The 18,229-nt window shown below is 30.2% G+C and overlaps 2 protein-coding genes across 4 annotated transcripts; both read right to left on the bottom strand.

Annotated features, from left to right (window-relative positions):
- Positions 1 to 93: 93 nt before the first annotated feature.
- Positions 94 to 6,870, bottom strand: LOC100813602 (amino acid permease 3). Of its 3 annotated transcripts, none has more exons than XM_006578712.4 (7): positions 6,777 to 6,870; positions 4,915 to 5,027; positions 4,496 to 4,729; positions 3,666 to 3,759; positions 1,472 to 1,686; positions 1,233 to 1,372; positions 94 to 1,074 (listed from the first exon to the last, which is right to left on the bottom strand). In XM_006578712.4, the coding sequence occupies exons 2-7, from the start codon at positions 4,994 to 4,996 to the stop codon at positions 430 to 432; spliced, it is 1,410 nt and encodes a 469-aa protein (XP_006578775.1). In that variant the 5' UTR covers positions 4,997 to 5,027; positions 6,777 to 6,870; the 3' UTR covers positions 94 to 429. The 3 variants fall into 3 exon arrangements, with proteins under 3 accessions (XP_006578775.1, XP_006578774.1, XP_006578773.1); XM_006578711.3 differs by having other exon boundaries at positions 4,915 to 5,047; positions 6,777 to 6,867; XM_006578710.3 differs by lacking the exon at positions 6,777 to 6,870 and having other exon boundaries at positions 4,915 to 5,347.
- Positions 6,871 to 10,753: 3,883 nt separating this feature from the next.
- On the bottom strand, positions 10,754 to 17,824 carry LOC100817699 (amino acid permease 4). The gene is made up of 7 exons (XM_003523163.4): positions 17,645 to 17,824; positions 14,036 to 14,187; positions 13,703 to 13,936; positions 13,134 to 13,227; positions 12,478 to 12,695; positions 12,002 to 12,141; positions 10,754 to 11,744 (listed from the first exon to the last, which is right to left on the bottom strand). Exons 2-7 carry the CDS (start codon positions 14,166 to 14,168, stop codon positions 11,100 to 11,102), a joined length of 1,464 nt encoding a protein of 487 aa, XP_003523211.1. The 5' UTR covers positions 14,169 to 14,187; positions 17,645 to 17,824; the 3' UTR covers positions 10,754 to 11,099.
- Positions 17,825 to 18,229: the final 405 nt, after the last annotated feature.

Here is an 18,229-nt window from a genome sequence, read left to right as displayed (position 1 = left end):
GAAAATGACTAGAACTTTTTGCTTTATAAACTTTTTTTAAAACTGAAATGGAAGGAAGAGAGAGCTGGGAGGATAATAATTTCAATTCAATGCTTGAAGATTGTAATAAGGGTGGCACTGAAATAACATTGCTCATGAAATAAAAGATATACAAACAATCATAAGGTGTGTCACAAGTGACAAATAGTTTGGGTTCTTTAACCATGTGATGATAGGGGTTTGATCAATGATTATGTGCATAGAGCAGCACCTGTAAGGTAAAGATATTGTCCCTTAATTAATACTTTACTTTTTCAGGAGATTAGTCCCATGGTTTCTGTTTTTTGGAATACCTTCGGCTCCAATCTCAGATCTAAACAAAAGATATACAAACAACCATCATTGCCCACATCAGTTTTTACCCTTTGCTAGGGAGGGCGTGGATGGGGTTTAATAGTCTACATGAAACGGTTTGTATTTCTGTAGGTCAAGCACGATACTGGCAACTGAGCCAACAGCAGCTGCAACTGATACTATGAGACAAACAACACTTAAGATTTGCATACCAATCCATCTACTACTCCACCTAGGGGTCCTCTTTTGTTTGATACTCATCTGCACTGGGAGAAAAACACTTAAAGGCCAAAACCCCAGTGCTCCAAGAAGTCCCAAAACGTCATTGAAGAATGGAATTAACATTGCTACAATAGTGGTTATGATAACAAACACCGTTCTCCAAACTAATCTAAATGGGCTTAGATTGTAAGGTGAAAAACCAGGAATTGGAACTTTGTATTCCGTGTCAACTTCGGGCCATCTTTTTGAAGCCCATTTCTCCACAAAGGCAAAGAGTGGCTGGGCATAAACTTGGTATGCTCCCACAAGGTGAATTACGATAGCAGCATTGGCAATATCTATGAGCCAATATGGGTTAAAAAAACCAAATCCTGTGAGCAGGTTCCCAGGAGCTGAATCTCCAAAAGCAGCATAGCCCATGAAGCCACAAAGCATATAAAATGTTGTGGTTACTCCAATACTTATCTTAGCAGACTTCTTCATTGTCTTTGCTTCAGATGGTGGTGATTTTATGGTGTCCTGTGTAGTCAGAATATTACATATTCATGTTCAAATCCTTCCACTAACAAAACTAAAAACTAATATTTAGCGATAAAAAAAAAAATACTGCATGTTAATTAGTTTCTAATAATATTCTTTTTTTATCTCAATGTTAAAACAGAAGAAAAAGGGTGAACCTGAATTTCAATGAGGATTTGAGAATATGAGTAGGCAAAGGCTATGTCACCAAGACCTTGGAAAACCCCCCATACTTTTGTGGCCTCAGTCACAGTTCCAATCCTTACTCCTGTGAGACTACCCTTGAAAGTACCCGTTTCTGTTTAAGAAACAATTAAAAAAGAAAAAACATTAGCCAAGATTTGGTTTTTAAATAGTACTACTTAAACAAAACAAAAAAAAAGAGTAGGAATATAACCTGCAACTTTAGCAATTCCAAGAGCGAGGCCAATTGTGGAATAGGCAAATGACATGATTGCTGCAACTATGGAGAGCCACCATGTTTTATGAAAATCTGGAATTTGAGAAAATAAAATTTGGATTATGCCAAAACCGATCATGTATGGGTTGCTTGAAACGTGACATGGATTTTTTACGCCTGAAGAATGGAAACAGTTGGACCTTTTTATCGCCCTGTCAACCAAAAACAAGTTAAATTGAAACAAGCCCATAATTAAACTAGATAATCAAACAAGATAATTCTATGGTTAGAAATAAATATTGCGACGTCACAATGAATGAGGTAATTTCAATAGATACAGAAATCTATATCCAAATTTTTTATTGAAGTAAAATTATCTAAAAAAGCAATTACTATTACTATTAATTATTATTATTAAAGAAACTAATAAATAACATTTTTAATGATAACTTGAATATTTCATAAAAATTGTAGAAAAAGCAAAAAGCAAATTAGATTATATAAGGTTAAACGTTTTTTTTTGTACAGATATATAGGTTAAACGCTTAATATCATAAAAAGTTAATTGATATGTCAAAATCATTTTGTTTTGTATTGTACATGAAAAAAAATCAACCAAGAGTTTTTATTTAAAATATTTGGATTATTCATTATTTTTTAAAAAAACTGGCCTAAAGTTAGGAACCAAAATTAATTAATTCATCCGAATATTCTAAGTCTACGCCAATTACTACTTAGTCTCAACTTACCAGAAATTGACTCAAAGGAAAGAAAAAACTAGTCAAGTTTGGAACACGTGCTAAATATTCTATTATTTACTAATGAATCACAAAAAAGAAAACCAGTTATAATAGATATACGATTTATATATTACCAAAAAAATATATACGATTTATAATAATCTGTGAGATCCTCACGGGTATGATAATCAATAAATGGTTAACTTTATAAGTACAAAATGCTAGAATTGATTTAACATATTCCCAAAAATAAAAAGAATTAATTGAAGTTTATTGTAAAAATCTTATTTAAAGTGACTCGTAAATTAATGTTCATATTTGAAATAAATTAATGATAAACTAAAAATTATTTCACTCTATTATATTTATAATTTTTTTGTCATAAATAAGAGATTATGAATGTTTTTTAATTTAACGGGTTTAATTAATACGAAGAAAATGATCAATTTATATAAAGAAAAATAAAATAAAATTTATTGATTTAATTCTTATTTTGTTTAATCTAATAAATCTAAAAATTGATTTGAAAATAAAGTGAACTCTTATTGTTCCTTTTTAGATATTTTTTTAGTAATAAATACTTACCCTTCCTATATATTAGTTACATCTTAGAAGGAATACTTATCTTATTTATAAGTTACTAATTAAAACGAATATTTTTCTCTCCACGGAGAAAGGCAAGAAATTCATTGTAAGCCATGAGGATTTGTTGGCATTGGTTGTGGAAGACTCGCTAGAGTATGAACATGTCTTCCCTTTCTACTTGAACCAATTACAAGAGGAGGATATGAACTCGAATATGCTATTGCCGAAAATGATTAAAAGTTTAAATGTAGCGTAGTCTTCAAATGCAGTAAAAAATGGTTGTCTTCAAGGGTGGCGTTGTCTTCAACCCACACCAAAAAATGAAGAATTTTTTTTAAATAATTAGTTTAATTGCCATAACCATTATTAAGAGATTAATAGTAGAGAATAGGGATCCTTGACTTGTTAATTCTTGATGGTCATTAGATAAGATTTTATTATAAGAGAGATTAAAAGTTACTATTGATCCATATTCATTGATGGAGATAGTGGAATAATCACTTATATATGATGTTTGTTGAGTGGAAGAGAAATATTGAGATTAAAGATTGTTATTGATCCATATCCATTGATAAGAATAATAGAGTAATGAGTAAATATTAATAATGACATAGAAGAAAAAGAATGTGAGATGATAATTTAGGCTAAACATTTAATTAGTTATTAGTAAAATTAGTTGGATGTGTAATTATATTAGGATGTAATTGGAAACTTATTTTATTTTTAGACATATTTAATAAATTAATTTCTTTTCCTTAATTTTAATGATTTGGATGAAAGTGACTAATATATAAAATTCTTGTGAAAATAAAGAAAATCAAGTTTGTAAGATGGATGATTTCAAGATAATGTAAGTGGTGACTCACATCATGCTAATAGAAGCTGCAATTGTGTATCCTACAGCGGTTCCGTAAAGATTTGAGTACTGAACTACCCCACAAAACGTATCATAATACCCGCCTGCAAAATCCATTACAACACACGTTACAAGCAATTCCATTTCAAAAGGAAAATATTCTGTGAACAACAAGTCAATAATGTACAACACATTATTTGTCCTTTTTATTTTAAAGTATTTTTTTCAAGATTTATGCATATAGAAAAATATAAAATAAAGATAATCATATACTATAATGACTTAATAAGACACTCAGTCAAATAACAATTTGGTTTAGAAAAGATTGATTGTCTGCTTATACTGTATACACAGAAATCTCTGTTCACACGAAAACATTTCAACAAATTCAAGCACGACAGACGCGTGACTTAGAAACTTGGAATGCAATCAATGATGCTGATATAGTCAAAAGAAAAATATAAGCGTGAGTATTATAAGTGTAACAGGATATATGATGTGACAGTAAATATAAAATAATATTGTACTTATATGCTATGAAGTACGGACACTTCAGTTCCTTGTCGTGTTCGATGTTCGACACGCGTTCATGTCTGTGTTCGACATCGACACGACATCCGTATTACGTTTTATATTTTGGACATTATAAGTGTTTACATGTCCGTGTCGATGTCATGTCCGATATCCGTATCGGTATCGATGCTTCATAATTTATATGTCCTATTAGTAAGGGATAAAATTATGTCTTTCATATAATTTTATGTTATACAATTAAAAAAAAACACGCCATATGATGCTACAACTACTCATAATTAATGCGTATATATCAATTTATTTTACCAAGAATGGATTGAACTGCATCCATGAAAGTATAGTTTCTCTTCCCCGTAACGGGGTCACCGCACCGATAACAATCAGCCAGAAGCGACGTCGTATACAACGTAACAGCACTGAAGAAGATCATAACTACAGGCCCAGCAACCCAACCCATTTGAGCCATGGCCCATGCCAAAGACAGCACCCCAGAACCCACCACTGCTGTTATTATGTGCGAGCTTGTAGTCCAAACGTTCCCTGACCCATCAAATATCAAATCATATCATATATTAATATACAAATTATTTACCAATAAGATTTCTTATGATAGCAGCGAGAATTGAATTCACGTCTTACTAAAATATGAAGTTATTCTTTATTAACTAGATTGGTCTTTGTTGGATGTGAAAAAATAAAATAAAATAAAGTATATTAAAGTTTACCTGTTCGTTTAACATGACCATCATCATCGTAGAATTTGGACTCACTTTGTGAAGAAACACCATCTATGGAGTAAGCCTCCATGCCAAAATCTTGATGGTGGCCAAGGTTGGTTCTGGAAGATTTTTCAACCATCTATTAAATGGAGAAGAGACTATTGAATTTGATGATATATACTACTGATCTAGCTTGTTGTGTTCGTCCCAACAATGATGGATGGAGTTGGGTTCATAAATAAAAAACAATACACGTGCCCAAAAGAAAAAAGAGGTTTGGTACAAATACTATTGTATGCACCAGCCACCAGCAAGGTTAGTGATCCATATTGATGCAAATCAAATCACTATTGGCTTCGTGGGTGTCAAATGAAAATGGAGGGTATTTATAGGGGTTCAATATAATTCATAGAATAGTGGAATTCGTCACGACCCTTCACTAAACAAGAAACAATGAATAATAAATAAGTATACGGTTGTTATTCACCTTTTTAAAATTAAAAGAACATGAATTATTTAAAAATCTGATACCATATTTAAGTTGCAAAAATGCCAATATATTTCAGTTAATCTTAAAAGGAAAACTCATTTAAAAAGATGCAAACAAATTAAATAAATCAATAACTAAAATGAATATGATGATAAAAAAAAATGCACATGAAATGAATAACAAAGCATACATAGAAAACAAATGGTGTTTAATTTTGCTATATATCTTGTTTAGATTTATTTTCTATAACAAGTCGAACCTTTTATTTTTTTTTCTTTAGAAAATCTCTTTTCAAACAATGTTTTCAATCACATAACATGTCTTTAAATTTCAAACTTTTTAAGTGACAAAATTTATGTAAAACCTGAAAATATTACCAAAATAGCTACAGCCTCGATAAAAAAAAAGTCAAGCCATAATCAAAACATGTGAGATTAACTATTAACTAATTGTGTTGAGACTTCATTGGTCAACTAAAAAATTTACTGACCCAAACTCAAATAAGGAAGACAAAAGATCCTTAATATTTTTCCTTTTTTTTGGTGCATTTTCAATTTTCTTGGTCAATATCAGATGACTAAAAAGCAAGTTGGTTTTCAAGTTGACTAGAGAATCAATCTGTTCTATTCCTTGTAACAAAAAAAAAAAAATCTATTCTATTCCTAAAACTCATGTGGCCCAAACACACAAACCCCTTTCCCGGTGTGCGCAGTATAATCTTCTTTTTTAGTCGTAATTGGTGCATACTTTTGAAGCTTCAAGTTTCAACACATAAAAAATGTTTATCTTCTACATTTTCTTTGTAAAACATCAAGAAGATAAGGAGAATATATAACACAGCACCATCGATAACACACACATTATTCTAATTCAAAGAGAAATGAATCTTTGAATATTCCTTTTGCATTGGATGGTTGTGGTTGTTGGGTTTATTCTTTCTGCCCATAACAAGTTGCTCCAACATTTCAATTTCTGATGCACATTTGCCTGTCAAATATATTTCCTAACAGAGGACAGATTGTGGAATATTGAAACGATGTACTTGTTAATTGTTATCAAATTACATTATTACGGTCGAAACAAAGAGCAAAAGCAATTCGTTTCCAAAAGTTCAAAACACGCTGAAAAGTTTTAGAATGAGAACCAAACAGACCCTATTCATAGTGCTTTATGCATTCCTTGCTTGTGTATAAGATGTAAATGTAAATATTCAGATTCAGCAAAATCTAAAACCCAGTGAAACTCAAACAAAAATACAAAACCAAATACTTAAACTGGGCATTCATATCAAGACCACAGAGTAGAAAGCAGTGATGAAATTCATGAATTTGAATTCACAAGCATGAAAATAAAAGAGAATGGAAGAAATTAACATTACTTGATTAATGTGGAACCCAAAGAGAAGGTTCGTTCTTGTTGTTGCTGCTGCTGTGGGGAGTGAGAATGAGTTTGGTCAACCAAACCATACTGAGCAGCTAGCTCTCATTACTCTTGTTGTTTATAGTATAGCTGGGCTTAAGATTCGGTTCAATTTTGGCGTGTGGGACAACGACCATTTTCTCTGTCACAACCGTTCACATTTTCCTACTTAATACACAGTATTTTAATTAACTAAGCAATTAATTTTCAAATCAAATGTCAATGATAATTAATTCTGTAACTTTTTTTCAAAGAAAAAATTATACAAACTGACACACAGGTATGAATCTAAATGGGGCAAGAAGGGACTCGAGCCCCTCCTCTTTTCAAACTTTTCATATATATATATATATATATATTAATTAATTAAGTTAGTTAGTATATAATTAATTTTTTATGTTGTTATTATAATAATGGTTAATGTTAATTAGTATAAATTGTGTATGTTATTTTATTGTAAAGTGATAATAGTTTGTTGCTTTTAATTGTATTGAATTTAATTTTTAAATTTTGGGTTCAAATTTTATGGATATAAAAAATGTGATTGAAATAAAAAAAAATTATCAAGTTTTTGATAGAAATTAATTATCGATCAAACTAATGAATATTTTATATTAATAAAATAAAATGATAAAAAAAGCACATGTCGAAGAGTTTAGTGAAAAAAAAAATCAATTTTTAATAAATGGCTATTTGTTTACCATATAATTTTTCAAGCGTATAACAAAAACAAGTATTTCTGATCGATCTAATTTAACTCAATCTACTGAATTCCCCCTCCCCCCAACATCATGAATATGTTACAATTGAACTGACAGAAAATAAAATAGACAAGAATATGAGAAGGAGAAGCCGAAGAGAAATAAGATAGACAAGAATATGTTATTGGAATCATTGGATCTACTTCTTAACCTCAATGGTTTTTTTTTTAAAAAAAAAATATAGGGATAAAAATAAAATAGACAAACAGGAAATACAATAAAATTCCTATGAGAATAGAAAGAAAGAAAATTAGAAATGTGAAATTTTCGTTTTTTATTTTAAAAGGAAAAAAATGTAGGATAAAAAACTTTCTCTCTCAGGTAATGTGAAAATAGAGGAAGGTGAATTTTTTATTTTTAGTTTTCTAAAAGTTAAATATTTTTATAAGAAAAATTTGAAAATAGTAAATAATTTTATGTTAAGAAAATGGAATAAAATTTTGAATTTTTTTAATTAATATAAAAACATTTTTCAAAAAATATATTTATTTCTTTTTACTATGTCTTTTACTTATTTGAATAAATAATAAAAGTTGTTTTCTCTACTTTTAACCATTTACATAATTTTTTTTTAGTTTTTATCTTTTACACTTTTCACTTTTTTTTGTCACCATTTTATCAATGTGGAGTATTTAACATCTTTAATAATGATTAATCTCGGTCCAGAGATAATCTCCTTTAAGAGGTTTTTTCTTTTAGTTACGTTCTTTTCCTATTCATAATCCTTAGACATGAGACTTTATTTAAGAAGATTAAGCCAATTTTACTTGAATTAAGAACTTATTAATTTTTTCACTTATTTTCTTTGAGTGAATAGTATGTGCACTATATTTGTAACATTATTATAATATATAAATTATTATATTATCTGATAAGTTTGTTAATTTTATAATTACTATAAAATTCATACAAATTCTAATTAATTAACATGCATAAAAGTGAAATTATATTTCTCTGTTATTATTAATTAGGGGACTTTAGTAGGAGAGAAAATTTTTATTTCTAAAAAATCATAGGTTGAAAAATTTAGCTTCCCATGTTTGGGTTACATTAAAAAAAATAACATTTATGGGAAAGAATATTTTTGAGGAGTTTTTTCTAATAAGTTTCCCACAAAAACTTTTTCATGAGAGAGGTGAAAATCTTATTTTGCCAGGTTTAAATTTTCTTTTATTATAGTAAAAATATTGTTATTTTTTTATTAAATTATATAATATGTTAAATAATTTAAATAATTAGTAAAAATATGTGTAACTCTTTGATTCTTAAGAAACTTACCTAAAGATTCTTGATTTTCAATAAACAAATTCTATTCATTCATAAGAATCATGATTTTTAAGTATGAAAAAAAATTTCTACTACCAAATGTCTCTTAAGAGAAATTTAACCATAAATATGTAAATCACATCATATTATTTAAGCTTAACTAGTGATCAAATTTAAGTTATGAATATATAATAGAGAGAACTTTATTATTGATGAAAATCTTATCCAACTTTAATAAAATAGTCTTCCATAAAAAATATTTATCTATAAAAAAATCTAGAAAAGTTCCCTTGAACAATGGACGACCTAAACAAACATTACACAATCCTTATATTGGATAAAAGCAACGAGGTCATCATAGCAATGGCATGTCTTGTCAATTTGTCATGGTAACAAACCAAACTACCAAAGGGTTAAGGACTCACTTATAGGCGTGCTTGTGAATGGTGTGAGCTAAAATAAAACAAGCAGCTGCAAAGATAAATGGGACATATGCATACCTCCACCATTTCTATTTTTATGCAACCCGTGTACGTAACCTACATACATTAAATTACATGTGCTCACCTTCACGTGGCCTAATTTATTTAGGCCAATCCCCACAATTTCTCTATTCAATCAATGCATTCTATTTAATTCTAGTCCCCCCCCACTAGGTTCCATTCTCTCAGCATTCACGTGTCAATCTTTTACATATTAACCGCGTAAATTGTTTGTCAGACACGGTGTTTGTTCTACTATTTTGTTTTCTTTCTTCCTGGGTGGGATCAGGAATCAACTCTATTATTACTCTGCCAAATTATTGTCGCACGTACGTGTACATGGATTACGATTTCTTATTGAAATCTGATATCATAGTCGCATGGCATGAAATCTGATTGTGAATTTTATATTAGAATTATACATATATAACGTCACCACTCACCAAAAAAATATGCATATATAGTAATATATTGTTAAACAAATTTTATCTAAGTACTTCCTTCCTAGTAGCATGGCTTGTTTAAAATCCCTTGAAGCCTATATTCAATTCATGGTATTGGACTGGCCATGCTATGGCTTCGGTTTCCAATCTGATCCAGTTCAATGCATGAACGTGCCATAAAACTAAATTTAAAAACGATCAGATTAAGAAGCTACTAAAAAAAAAGTCACTAAGATTAGTCCCATTGAATGGTGCATCACAATTTAAACTACCAATTTCATTATATATTAACAAAATGTTCCTTGGAACTAACCTCCCAAGGGGGGAAAAAACAAATAAACCTTCTCTAGCAACTATAATTTCACCCCGCAAAGCATCCACGGTACGTGCAAATATTTTAGTTTTTGCCCTCATAAACTCTATTCCGACAATTTCAATATCACATGCATGTTCTTCCAAAAATAATAGCCACATCTTTTTTTTTTTAATATAAGCAAATATTTAATAAGAAAATTCTGAATTAAGTACAAGTTGTCCAATTCAGGTCTCCAAAGCAAGGTACAAACTGAAACTACAAGGAAAGATTGTACAATCCTATAATCCCCACCCCTGCTAGCATTGGCTATTACGTGAGACCCCCAAAATGATAACAAACTCACATTGCTCCTTGCATTTTAACAGAGAAAAATAGTCACATCTATATTTAATTTGTATATTCATTTAGACTTGACTCAAACAGGAGATTTGAACATTCGCATACATCATATCACTATTAATTCTAGCGCTTGAGAAACCATGAACCTGCAATTTAACTCCTGTGTACAAGAAGAGGATGCTTCACTTTCCTCACAATGTTTTTCACTCCAGATATACAGTCTCCAAAATTGTTCCTTCCGAATTTGGATAAGCAATTATTAATCAAATTACATTAATGAGAGAAGGTTGCAACATTGGAAGCAGGAATACGAACTTAACAGGACACGATTAAGACAATACAATTAACATATATATAATACAGAAAAAAATAATATTTACATTAAATTACAAATCTCAAATCAAAATACAAGCACGTTTCATAAGTAATATAACATAATAAACTACTAAAACTTATTTAATCATTATGATGTACCACTTGTATTGGTACAACATAATGAAAAAATGTAGACTGAATGCATCGGACAGCAATTATTCGAAGTTCCGATTCTTAAATTATCATAGGGATAATTTTTATCTAGCACCACTTGTAAGATAATGATACAATAGAGATCACAACCATCACCACCCTCAGAGTTTCTTACATCCCCAAGGAGGCAAATAGATTATGTGGTGTTTAATAATCTGAACTGAATGGTTTGTATTTCTGGAGGTCAAGCAAGACACCAACCATTGAGCCAAGACCAGCCGCAATTGTTACTATGAGGCACACCACACTCAGCAATTCCAGAGAAATCCATCTCATACTCCATTTTGGGATCCTCTTTTGCAAGATATACATCTCCACAGGAAAGTACACCGTTAGAGGCCAAAACCCCAATGCTCCAATCACTCCCAAAATATCATTGAAGAATGGAAGCAACATTGATATAACAGTGGTTATGATCACAAACACTGTCCTCCAAACTAGGCTAAATACGTTCTGATTGTAGGATTGCAAACCGGGAATTGAAATTTGGAATTCCTTGTCAATTTTGGGCCATCTTTTTGCTGCCTCCTTCTCGACAAATGCAAAGAGGGGTTGAGCATACACTTGGTATGCCCCCACAAGGTGAATTACAATAGCAGCATTAGCAATATCTATAAGCCAATATAGTTTATGGAAACCAAATCCAGCAAGCAGGTTCCCAGGTGCTGAATCCCCAAAAGCAGCATAGCCTACGCAGCCACAAAGCATATAAAATGTTGTGGTCACTGCAATACTTAATTTTGCAGCCTTCTTCATTGTTTTTACTTCAGATGGTGGAGATTTGATGGTATCCTGTGTAGTCAAAATATTGTATATTAATTAGTTTGGATAAAGCTTGTTGCACATCATGTATACTATTCACATATCTTCATACTTGGAGTATGTGGTGAAATTCGTGCATAAAAAATGAAGTGGGATCAGCCATAATCAGATGGTAAAATTTGCATATATGTGATGTTATATGGGTGTATATAGCACATTAATGAATTATTTTACATGATAAAATTCTATTTTGTTTTCACTTAGAAGAAGGGAAAAAAAAGGTGTACCTGAATTTCAAGGAGAACGAAAGAATATGAATAGGCGAAGGCTATGTTACCAAGAGCTTGGAAAACACCCCATACTTTTTGGGCCTCTGTCACAGTTCCAATGCTTATTCCAGTGAGGCTACCCTTGAAAGTTCCCGTTTCTATTACAAAACCAATTAAACAAAACAGGCTAAAATGTAAGAATCCATTTTAATTATAGGTCAATCATACAAAATACCCCTATATCATGATTCTATGTTGTAGGTCAACTTAAGCTCTTGTAGATATGCGAAAGTGTAACATAGATTCTTTCACATATCTACAAGAGCTTAAGTTACACTTTTATATATGTTACAATAAGTTCAAGAGTCGCACTACAAATTTTGAACCATAAGAGGTTTTCTGCAATAAACCTATAATTGCAGGGGTTATGTGCCAATAAAATGTCATCCAAGAATTAAAAGAGAATTTGCATCAAAGTGAAGTAGGAATATAACCTGCAATTTTGGTAACTCCAAGAACGAGACCAATTATGGAATAGGTGAAAGACATGACTGAAGCAACTATTGAGAGCCACCACATGTTATGAAAATCTGGAATTTGAGAAAAGAAAATTTGCACTGCACCAAAACCGATCATGTATGGGATACTTGGAATATGACATTGGTTTTCTCCATCAGAGAATTGGATGATACAGTGAGACCTTTGGATTGCCCTGTCAATCAAAACCAGTAAAATTGAAATAAACCGATCAACCATTCAACCATTATCGTTGTGCAGTGGCAATGAAGTGAATGAACTATTATGCTGCATGATTCAGTTGTGTGATACATTTTACTACACCATAATATATTATGTAATTTGCCATCAATAGAACTAATACTTAACTTGATTGATTGAAGTTTACTAAAGTATTAATTAAATTTATTTCTAGATGATTGTCCATATTTGAAACACATTAAGATAAATTAAAATTGATTTTATTTTTAAAAAATTATTTTGTTATCTTTTCTTAATTTTTTATACACACTAACTTAAAACAAAGATTATTTTAAAATTAATTTAATTTAATTTGTATTACTTTCCTATTTATTTATAAATAAGCTCAATTCTAAAGTTGATGATTTCAAAGACATAGTAAGGGTGAACTCACTTCATGCTAAGGGAAGCCGCAATTGTGTATCCTATCGCACTTCCGAAAAGATTTAAGTACTGAACTATCCCACAGAACGTAACACTGTACCCGCCTGCAAATCAATAATAAAGCATGTTATGGCACATCATACATGCACTTCATTTTAAAAAGATTATGATTGTCAATGTATATACAGAAATGTTAATCCACGTGAAAGTTTTTAGTAAATTCAATTACAAACATGTAAACTTGAAACTTTGAATGGTCAGTGCATGCTAAGGCTCCATTTACTTTTGTATTCATTTTCTGTTTTTATTTTTTAATTATAAAACTGTCACCTTATTTTTCAATTTGTTTCCTGTACACATATTTGGAAACAAGAAATAAATTAAAACAAAGTGACAGTTTTGTAATTAAAAAGTGAAAACAGGAAATGAAAACACAAGTAAATGACCTTAAAATAGTCAAAAGGAGGTACTTTTGTTAGTAAAGAAGATAATCACATCACTTAAACTTGAATAGTTGAATTCCAAAATAAAAGATGTGTCTTATGGTGCTATTCATATTAATGTGTATATGTATCATACCTAGAATGGTGCTAACTGCATCCATGAAAGTATAATTTCTCTTCCCGAATATGGGGTCACCAGTACGATAACAATCAGCTAGAAATGATGAAGTATACAAAGTGACTATGCTGAATAAGATCATCACTGCAGGACCAGCAATCCAACCCATCTGAGCTATTGCCCAGGCTAAGGAGAGCACCCCAGATCCTACCACAGCTGTTATTATGTGGGAGCTTGTAGTCCAAATGGTCCCTGCCACATAGTAAGGTATTAGATATCATCATTCCATACAATCAAAGAAACAAAGATAACGTAAAACAGTAAAAGTAAAGATATGATTAATATGTGTACCTGTTCGTTTAAGACGGCCATCATCGTCATAGCATTCAGGATCACTTTTTAAAGGCATGCCATCCATGGAGTCCTCCTCAATGTCATAATCTCGACAGTAGCTAAGGTTTGTTCTCGAAGCATATTCTACCATCTTTAGATGGACAAGAGATCTAAAGCAGAGCAAATATAATTGAGAAACTAGTGCGATAAATCTTATTTTGTTTGTCCAAGTACTTGAGCTTCACTTACAAATCACATACAAATTATAAGAGCATGCAAGAACAAGAGAGGGTGCTACAACACTATGCATCAGGTAGGCTCAGTAGTAATGACATAGATCAGTTATGGGATGAATAGAGAGGGTATTTATAGGGGTTTAATTAAACTTTAAGATATGAAATTATTATGGCATAATTTAAAAGGAAAATGCGAAGTAGTCAAAATCTCAAGAGTCAAAATTTTGCTATTACAATTACAAAGGATTAGAAGTTCTTACCACTATATTCTATACAAAAACCATATTGGTCAACTTTACTCTCAAAAGAGGAGAAATGCTTGAGCCTTAAAGAAACTATTCGCATAAAACAACCTAACTGTATCACTCCATGTTTGAATGGAATCCCCAAATAAGTACTACTACTAAAATATTCAATAATATGGACCAGAAAATAAATAGTATAGGAATGATTATACATTTATGAATATAAGTCCTACACCTAAAATCATCTAAGTGAGTTGCACAGACTAAATCAGTGTCACTCAACTAACCATGTTGCAAGTGACGTCCATACATCTAAGTTGAAAAACAACCAAGGGTCTCTACTTACTTAACCTTTGTTAGAGTAGTTAGACATGTTACCCTGTTATCTGTTCCTATAAAAAATTATATTTAACTGTTGCATTATCTATTGGGCCTGTTACATTCTGTCATTCTGTTAGGTACTGAGAGTTGTGAGTTGTTCTTTCTCAGTTAGAGTAGCCACTTCAATAGTTTAGATCCTCTCCTGTTGTTAAGTAATATGATATGGTCATATTAGAAAAAGAAAGACACAATTATATTTAAATAAAGATTTACCATGATAAGTAGGAGACTAAGATAAACTAATTACATTAAAAAGAATTGCGTTGTTTTCTCTCTAGTATGACCATATTATATTACTTAATAACAGGAGAAGATCCAAATTCCGAATCATTATTCTCATAACCTGAGTTTCTCTTCTCTTCTATAGCTTTCCTCATTTCTCTTGTTTTCCATTGCTTCTCCAGTCACAACTATCTTATATTATAAATTATATTATTATAATACAATTACCACAAGTTGAAATAATTCTAACATGATTGGAAATTAATAAATTTTGATTGTTCTTCATATAAGTTAAATAATAAAAATTTATTATCGTAGCACTACTTAACAATTTCCTTAGAATTTAAATTATTTCCTTATCATGTATGGATTGCAAAAATTAAAACATAATAAAAGTGTTTCTTAAGTAAATAACTAGCACTTAGTAATTATTTATAATTGAAAATATTGGATATCAAAATTTATTTTTGTCCTTTAACTCAAAATACTACATGTTTGAATTGAAAAAGAATTGCAAAAGCTATTATGGTTTTAACTATTCTAAATAATTTATCTTTATTGTTTCAGTTAATTTTAATGAATCGTTATACTTATTTATGAAATTAAATTAAATGCATATATAAAAAAAATTATTTACTTTATTTTCAAATAGATATTACTGATAATAATTGGTCAAATTGAGCTGCATTAATTTGAAAATTCAGAATTAAGTCAATGTAAATTTACACAAAAGAAACATTTAATAAAATTATTCAGTGCAAAAACATATATTATCATCTCCAAAAAAAAAAAAAAATTAGTACAACAACTAATGAAGTGGTAAGTGATATTTGAAAAGCAACTAATGTCTGTTTAGAAAAAACTTCTCCACAAACATTTATAAACAAAGAAAATAAGGAAAATTGAAAAAAAGTTCTTCATAAGCCAAAATTAACTTATGCAAGATTAAAATCAACTTTTGAAGAAGCAAATATATGAGAACTACTAGCTTATGCGTAAGCTAATTTTTTATTTTTTCTTCTTATTTTATTTTCTTATATAAGTGTTTATAAAGAAATTTATTTAAATATATCCTTAATATATAAGTGCCTCTGTCAAAAAACAAAATATAAGTGTCAACACGTGATCATGACAGTATAATAATTCTTTTTTTCTTAAAAAAAACATCACAATTTTTTCTTAAATTCAAAATGAATAATCTTTTAAAAATAAGGTTAAATTCAAGAATCTAATTATAAATTAAAATTTTAATATTATAACCAATTAATTATTTATCCAAAAGCAATTAACAAACTCGATTGTTAAATTTATTAACATTAAATATTTATTTCAATTCATTTAAAATTTTAAAAAATATAAATTTCGTTTTGACTTAAATTCTTAAAACAACGAGCCCTTAAAGAACTACCAATACCATCAACCCAATGAATAGCAAAAAAATAAACCAACTCCATCTAATAGAGTCCTCGGCGTCTCCTTTTATTATTTTGGTATTTTCTTTTCTTTTTTATATCTAAATGCTCAATCTATAATTAGTTTTTATTTTCTTATTGAAAGTTGAAACAGCTTTCTTTTCCTTAGTCCTTGTTATCTGTATCGACCAACTCACTCGACAAAATCCCTATTATTAAAAATTAAAAATCCAACCCAGTAACTGAAAATACTAACTTTAACTTCTGTGGGAGAAATCAAAGAACTTAACTCAACAAAATACTTGTTAATGTCAAACACAAACAAACTACCGAGTAAAATATCCTTCACAACTTCAGCCCCTACAGAAAGAAAAATCTAGCTCATAAAATCCTAAGCTAAACCTAATTAGTAGTATTTCCATGTTTGATAAAGGCTTTGTTGATAAAAAATAAAATAAAATCCATAAACACTTGTAGAAAAGAAAAAAGAAATATTTCATTTATGATGTGTTTGGATATCAGTTGAAATGGCATTAAATGAAAGAATCACACTTTTCAATGGACAAACGTGAGTGTTGGATTGAATTGGAAGTAAATTCAGTTGGATGAAACGAAGCTAAAATACAAACACAAACTTTAGAGTTGATTGCTTTTGCCCGTTTTTGCTTTTGGATCACGGTGCAATCTCAGATTTTGAAAGTGAGTTGAAGAAAAGGATAGTGAAAGTGTGAAACTTGCTTTCACTAAACGTGATTTTAAGGAGGGGTTGAAAGTCAGAGACTCAGAATGCCCCAAATGAATGGATAAAAGATAAACCTAGGAAAGGAACCGGAAAACAACGAACGACCAAGGATGTTGGGGCTTCGGTTGGCAGAGACTATGGTGATAATTTGGGATTTGGAAAATTGCTTATGGTATTATGATCTCATTAATGATTAAGAACACAAAACATGATCAAAGAGAATCCAATTGAAAAGACTCCACCGAAACAAAATAATTATCCCTAAAAGCATTCATTTCAACGCAAAGAAGCGAGCAATAGAAATCAGTAACAGAACAAGACAACAAGTCAAGAATGAAGGCAAAAAGTTGAAAAGTGATAAAAGAGAATAATAAGAAAAGCGAGTTTACTAGATTGCAGTGTGAATTCCGAAGAAGCAAAGGAGGCTATGGTGTGATGCGATGTTATCGGGAGAGAGAATTGCGGATTTGCAGTTCCCTCTCGTCCCCCCTACTGCAGTGAAGTCGTCCACCGCTGCTCCTTGCCTTTCACAATTGCTACTACTTATCAAATCAAATGTACTTATATCAAATACATTTTTTATTTTATTTTCAAGGTAAGCATCGATTTATAATTGGTCAGATTCATTGAAAAAAATCTAAGAACAAATTTTTTATTAAATATTTAATGGGAACTATTCTTATGCCGCACATGCGTATGTATTATTGCATAAAACTAACTACAAAATAAATAAATAAAAAGATGAAATTTGGTCGCCATTCACGTGTGGGAATAAATAAGGCGTTTATTTCACGGATTTTTTTTATTTCCAAAAATATGGGGTTAGAAAATTTATTCTCACTTTGTTATGAGGTGATCAAATATTATTTGAGGATATGTCGGCTTTTTTACGGAAATGGGTTAATTTAAAAAAAAATCATAGAATGAGTAAATTTTAAAAATATTATGAATATGGGTAAGTTATCTTTTAAATA

This window comes from Glycine max, chromosome 4, assembly GCF_000004515.6.
Source record: "Glycine max cultivar Williams 82 chromosome 4, Glycine_max_v4.0, whole genome shotgun sequence".
NCBI classification, from domain to species: domain Eukaryota; kingdom Viridiplantae; phylum Streptophyta; class Magnoliopsida; order Fabales; family Fabaceae; genus Glycine; species Glycine max.
The sequence above is the reverse complement of the archived record's forward strand: the minus strand, read 5'-3'. Positions and strand labels throughout refer to the sequence as shown.

Bases quoted from the DNA above. Each gene is read 5' to 3' on its own strand.
- LOC100817699 (XM_003523163.4), bottom strand. From the start codon at position 14,168: ATGGTAGAATATGCTTCGAGAACAAACCTTAGCTACTGTCGAGATTAT. The intron at 13,937-14,035 runs GTACACATATTA...ACTATGTGGCAG, and splicing joins TGGCCGTCTTAAACGAACAG to GGACCATTTGGACTACAAGC. The intron at 13,228-13,702 runs GTATGATACATA...ATTGATTTGCAG, and splicing joins TGCAGTTAGCACCATTCTAG to GCGGGTACAGTGTTACGTTC.
- LOC100813602 (XM_006578711.3), bottom strand. From the start codon at position 5,047: ATGGTTGAAAAATCTTCCAGAACCAACCTTGGCCACCATCAAGATTTT. The intron at 1,687-3,665 runs GTGAGTCACCAC...TTTGGTTGACAG, and splicing joins GCAGCTTCTATTAGCATGAT to GGCGATAAAAAGGTCCAACT. The intron at 1,075-1,232 runs GTTCACCCTTTT...CTGACTACACAG, and splicing joins AAATCCTCATTGAAATTCAG to GACACCATAAAATCACCACC.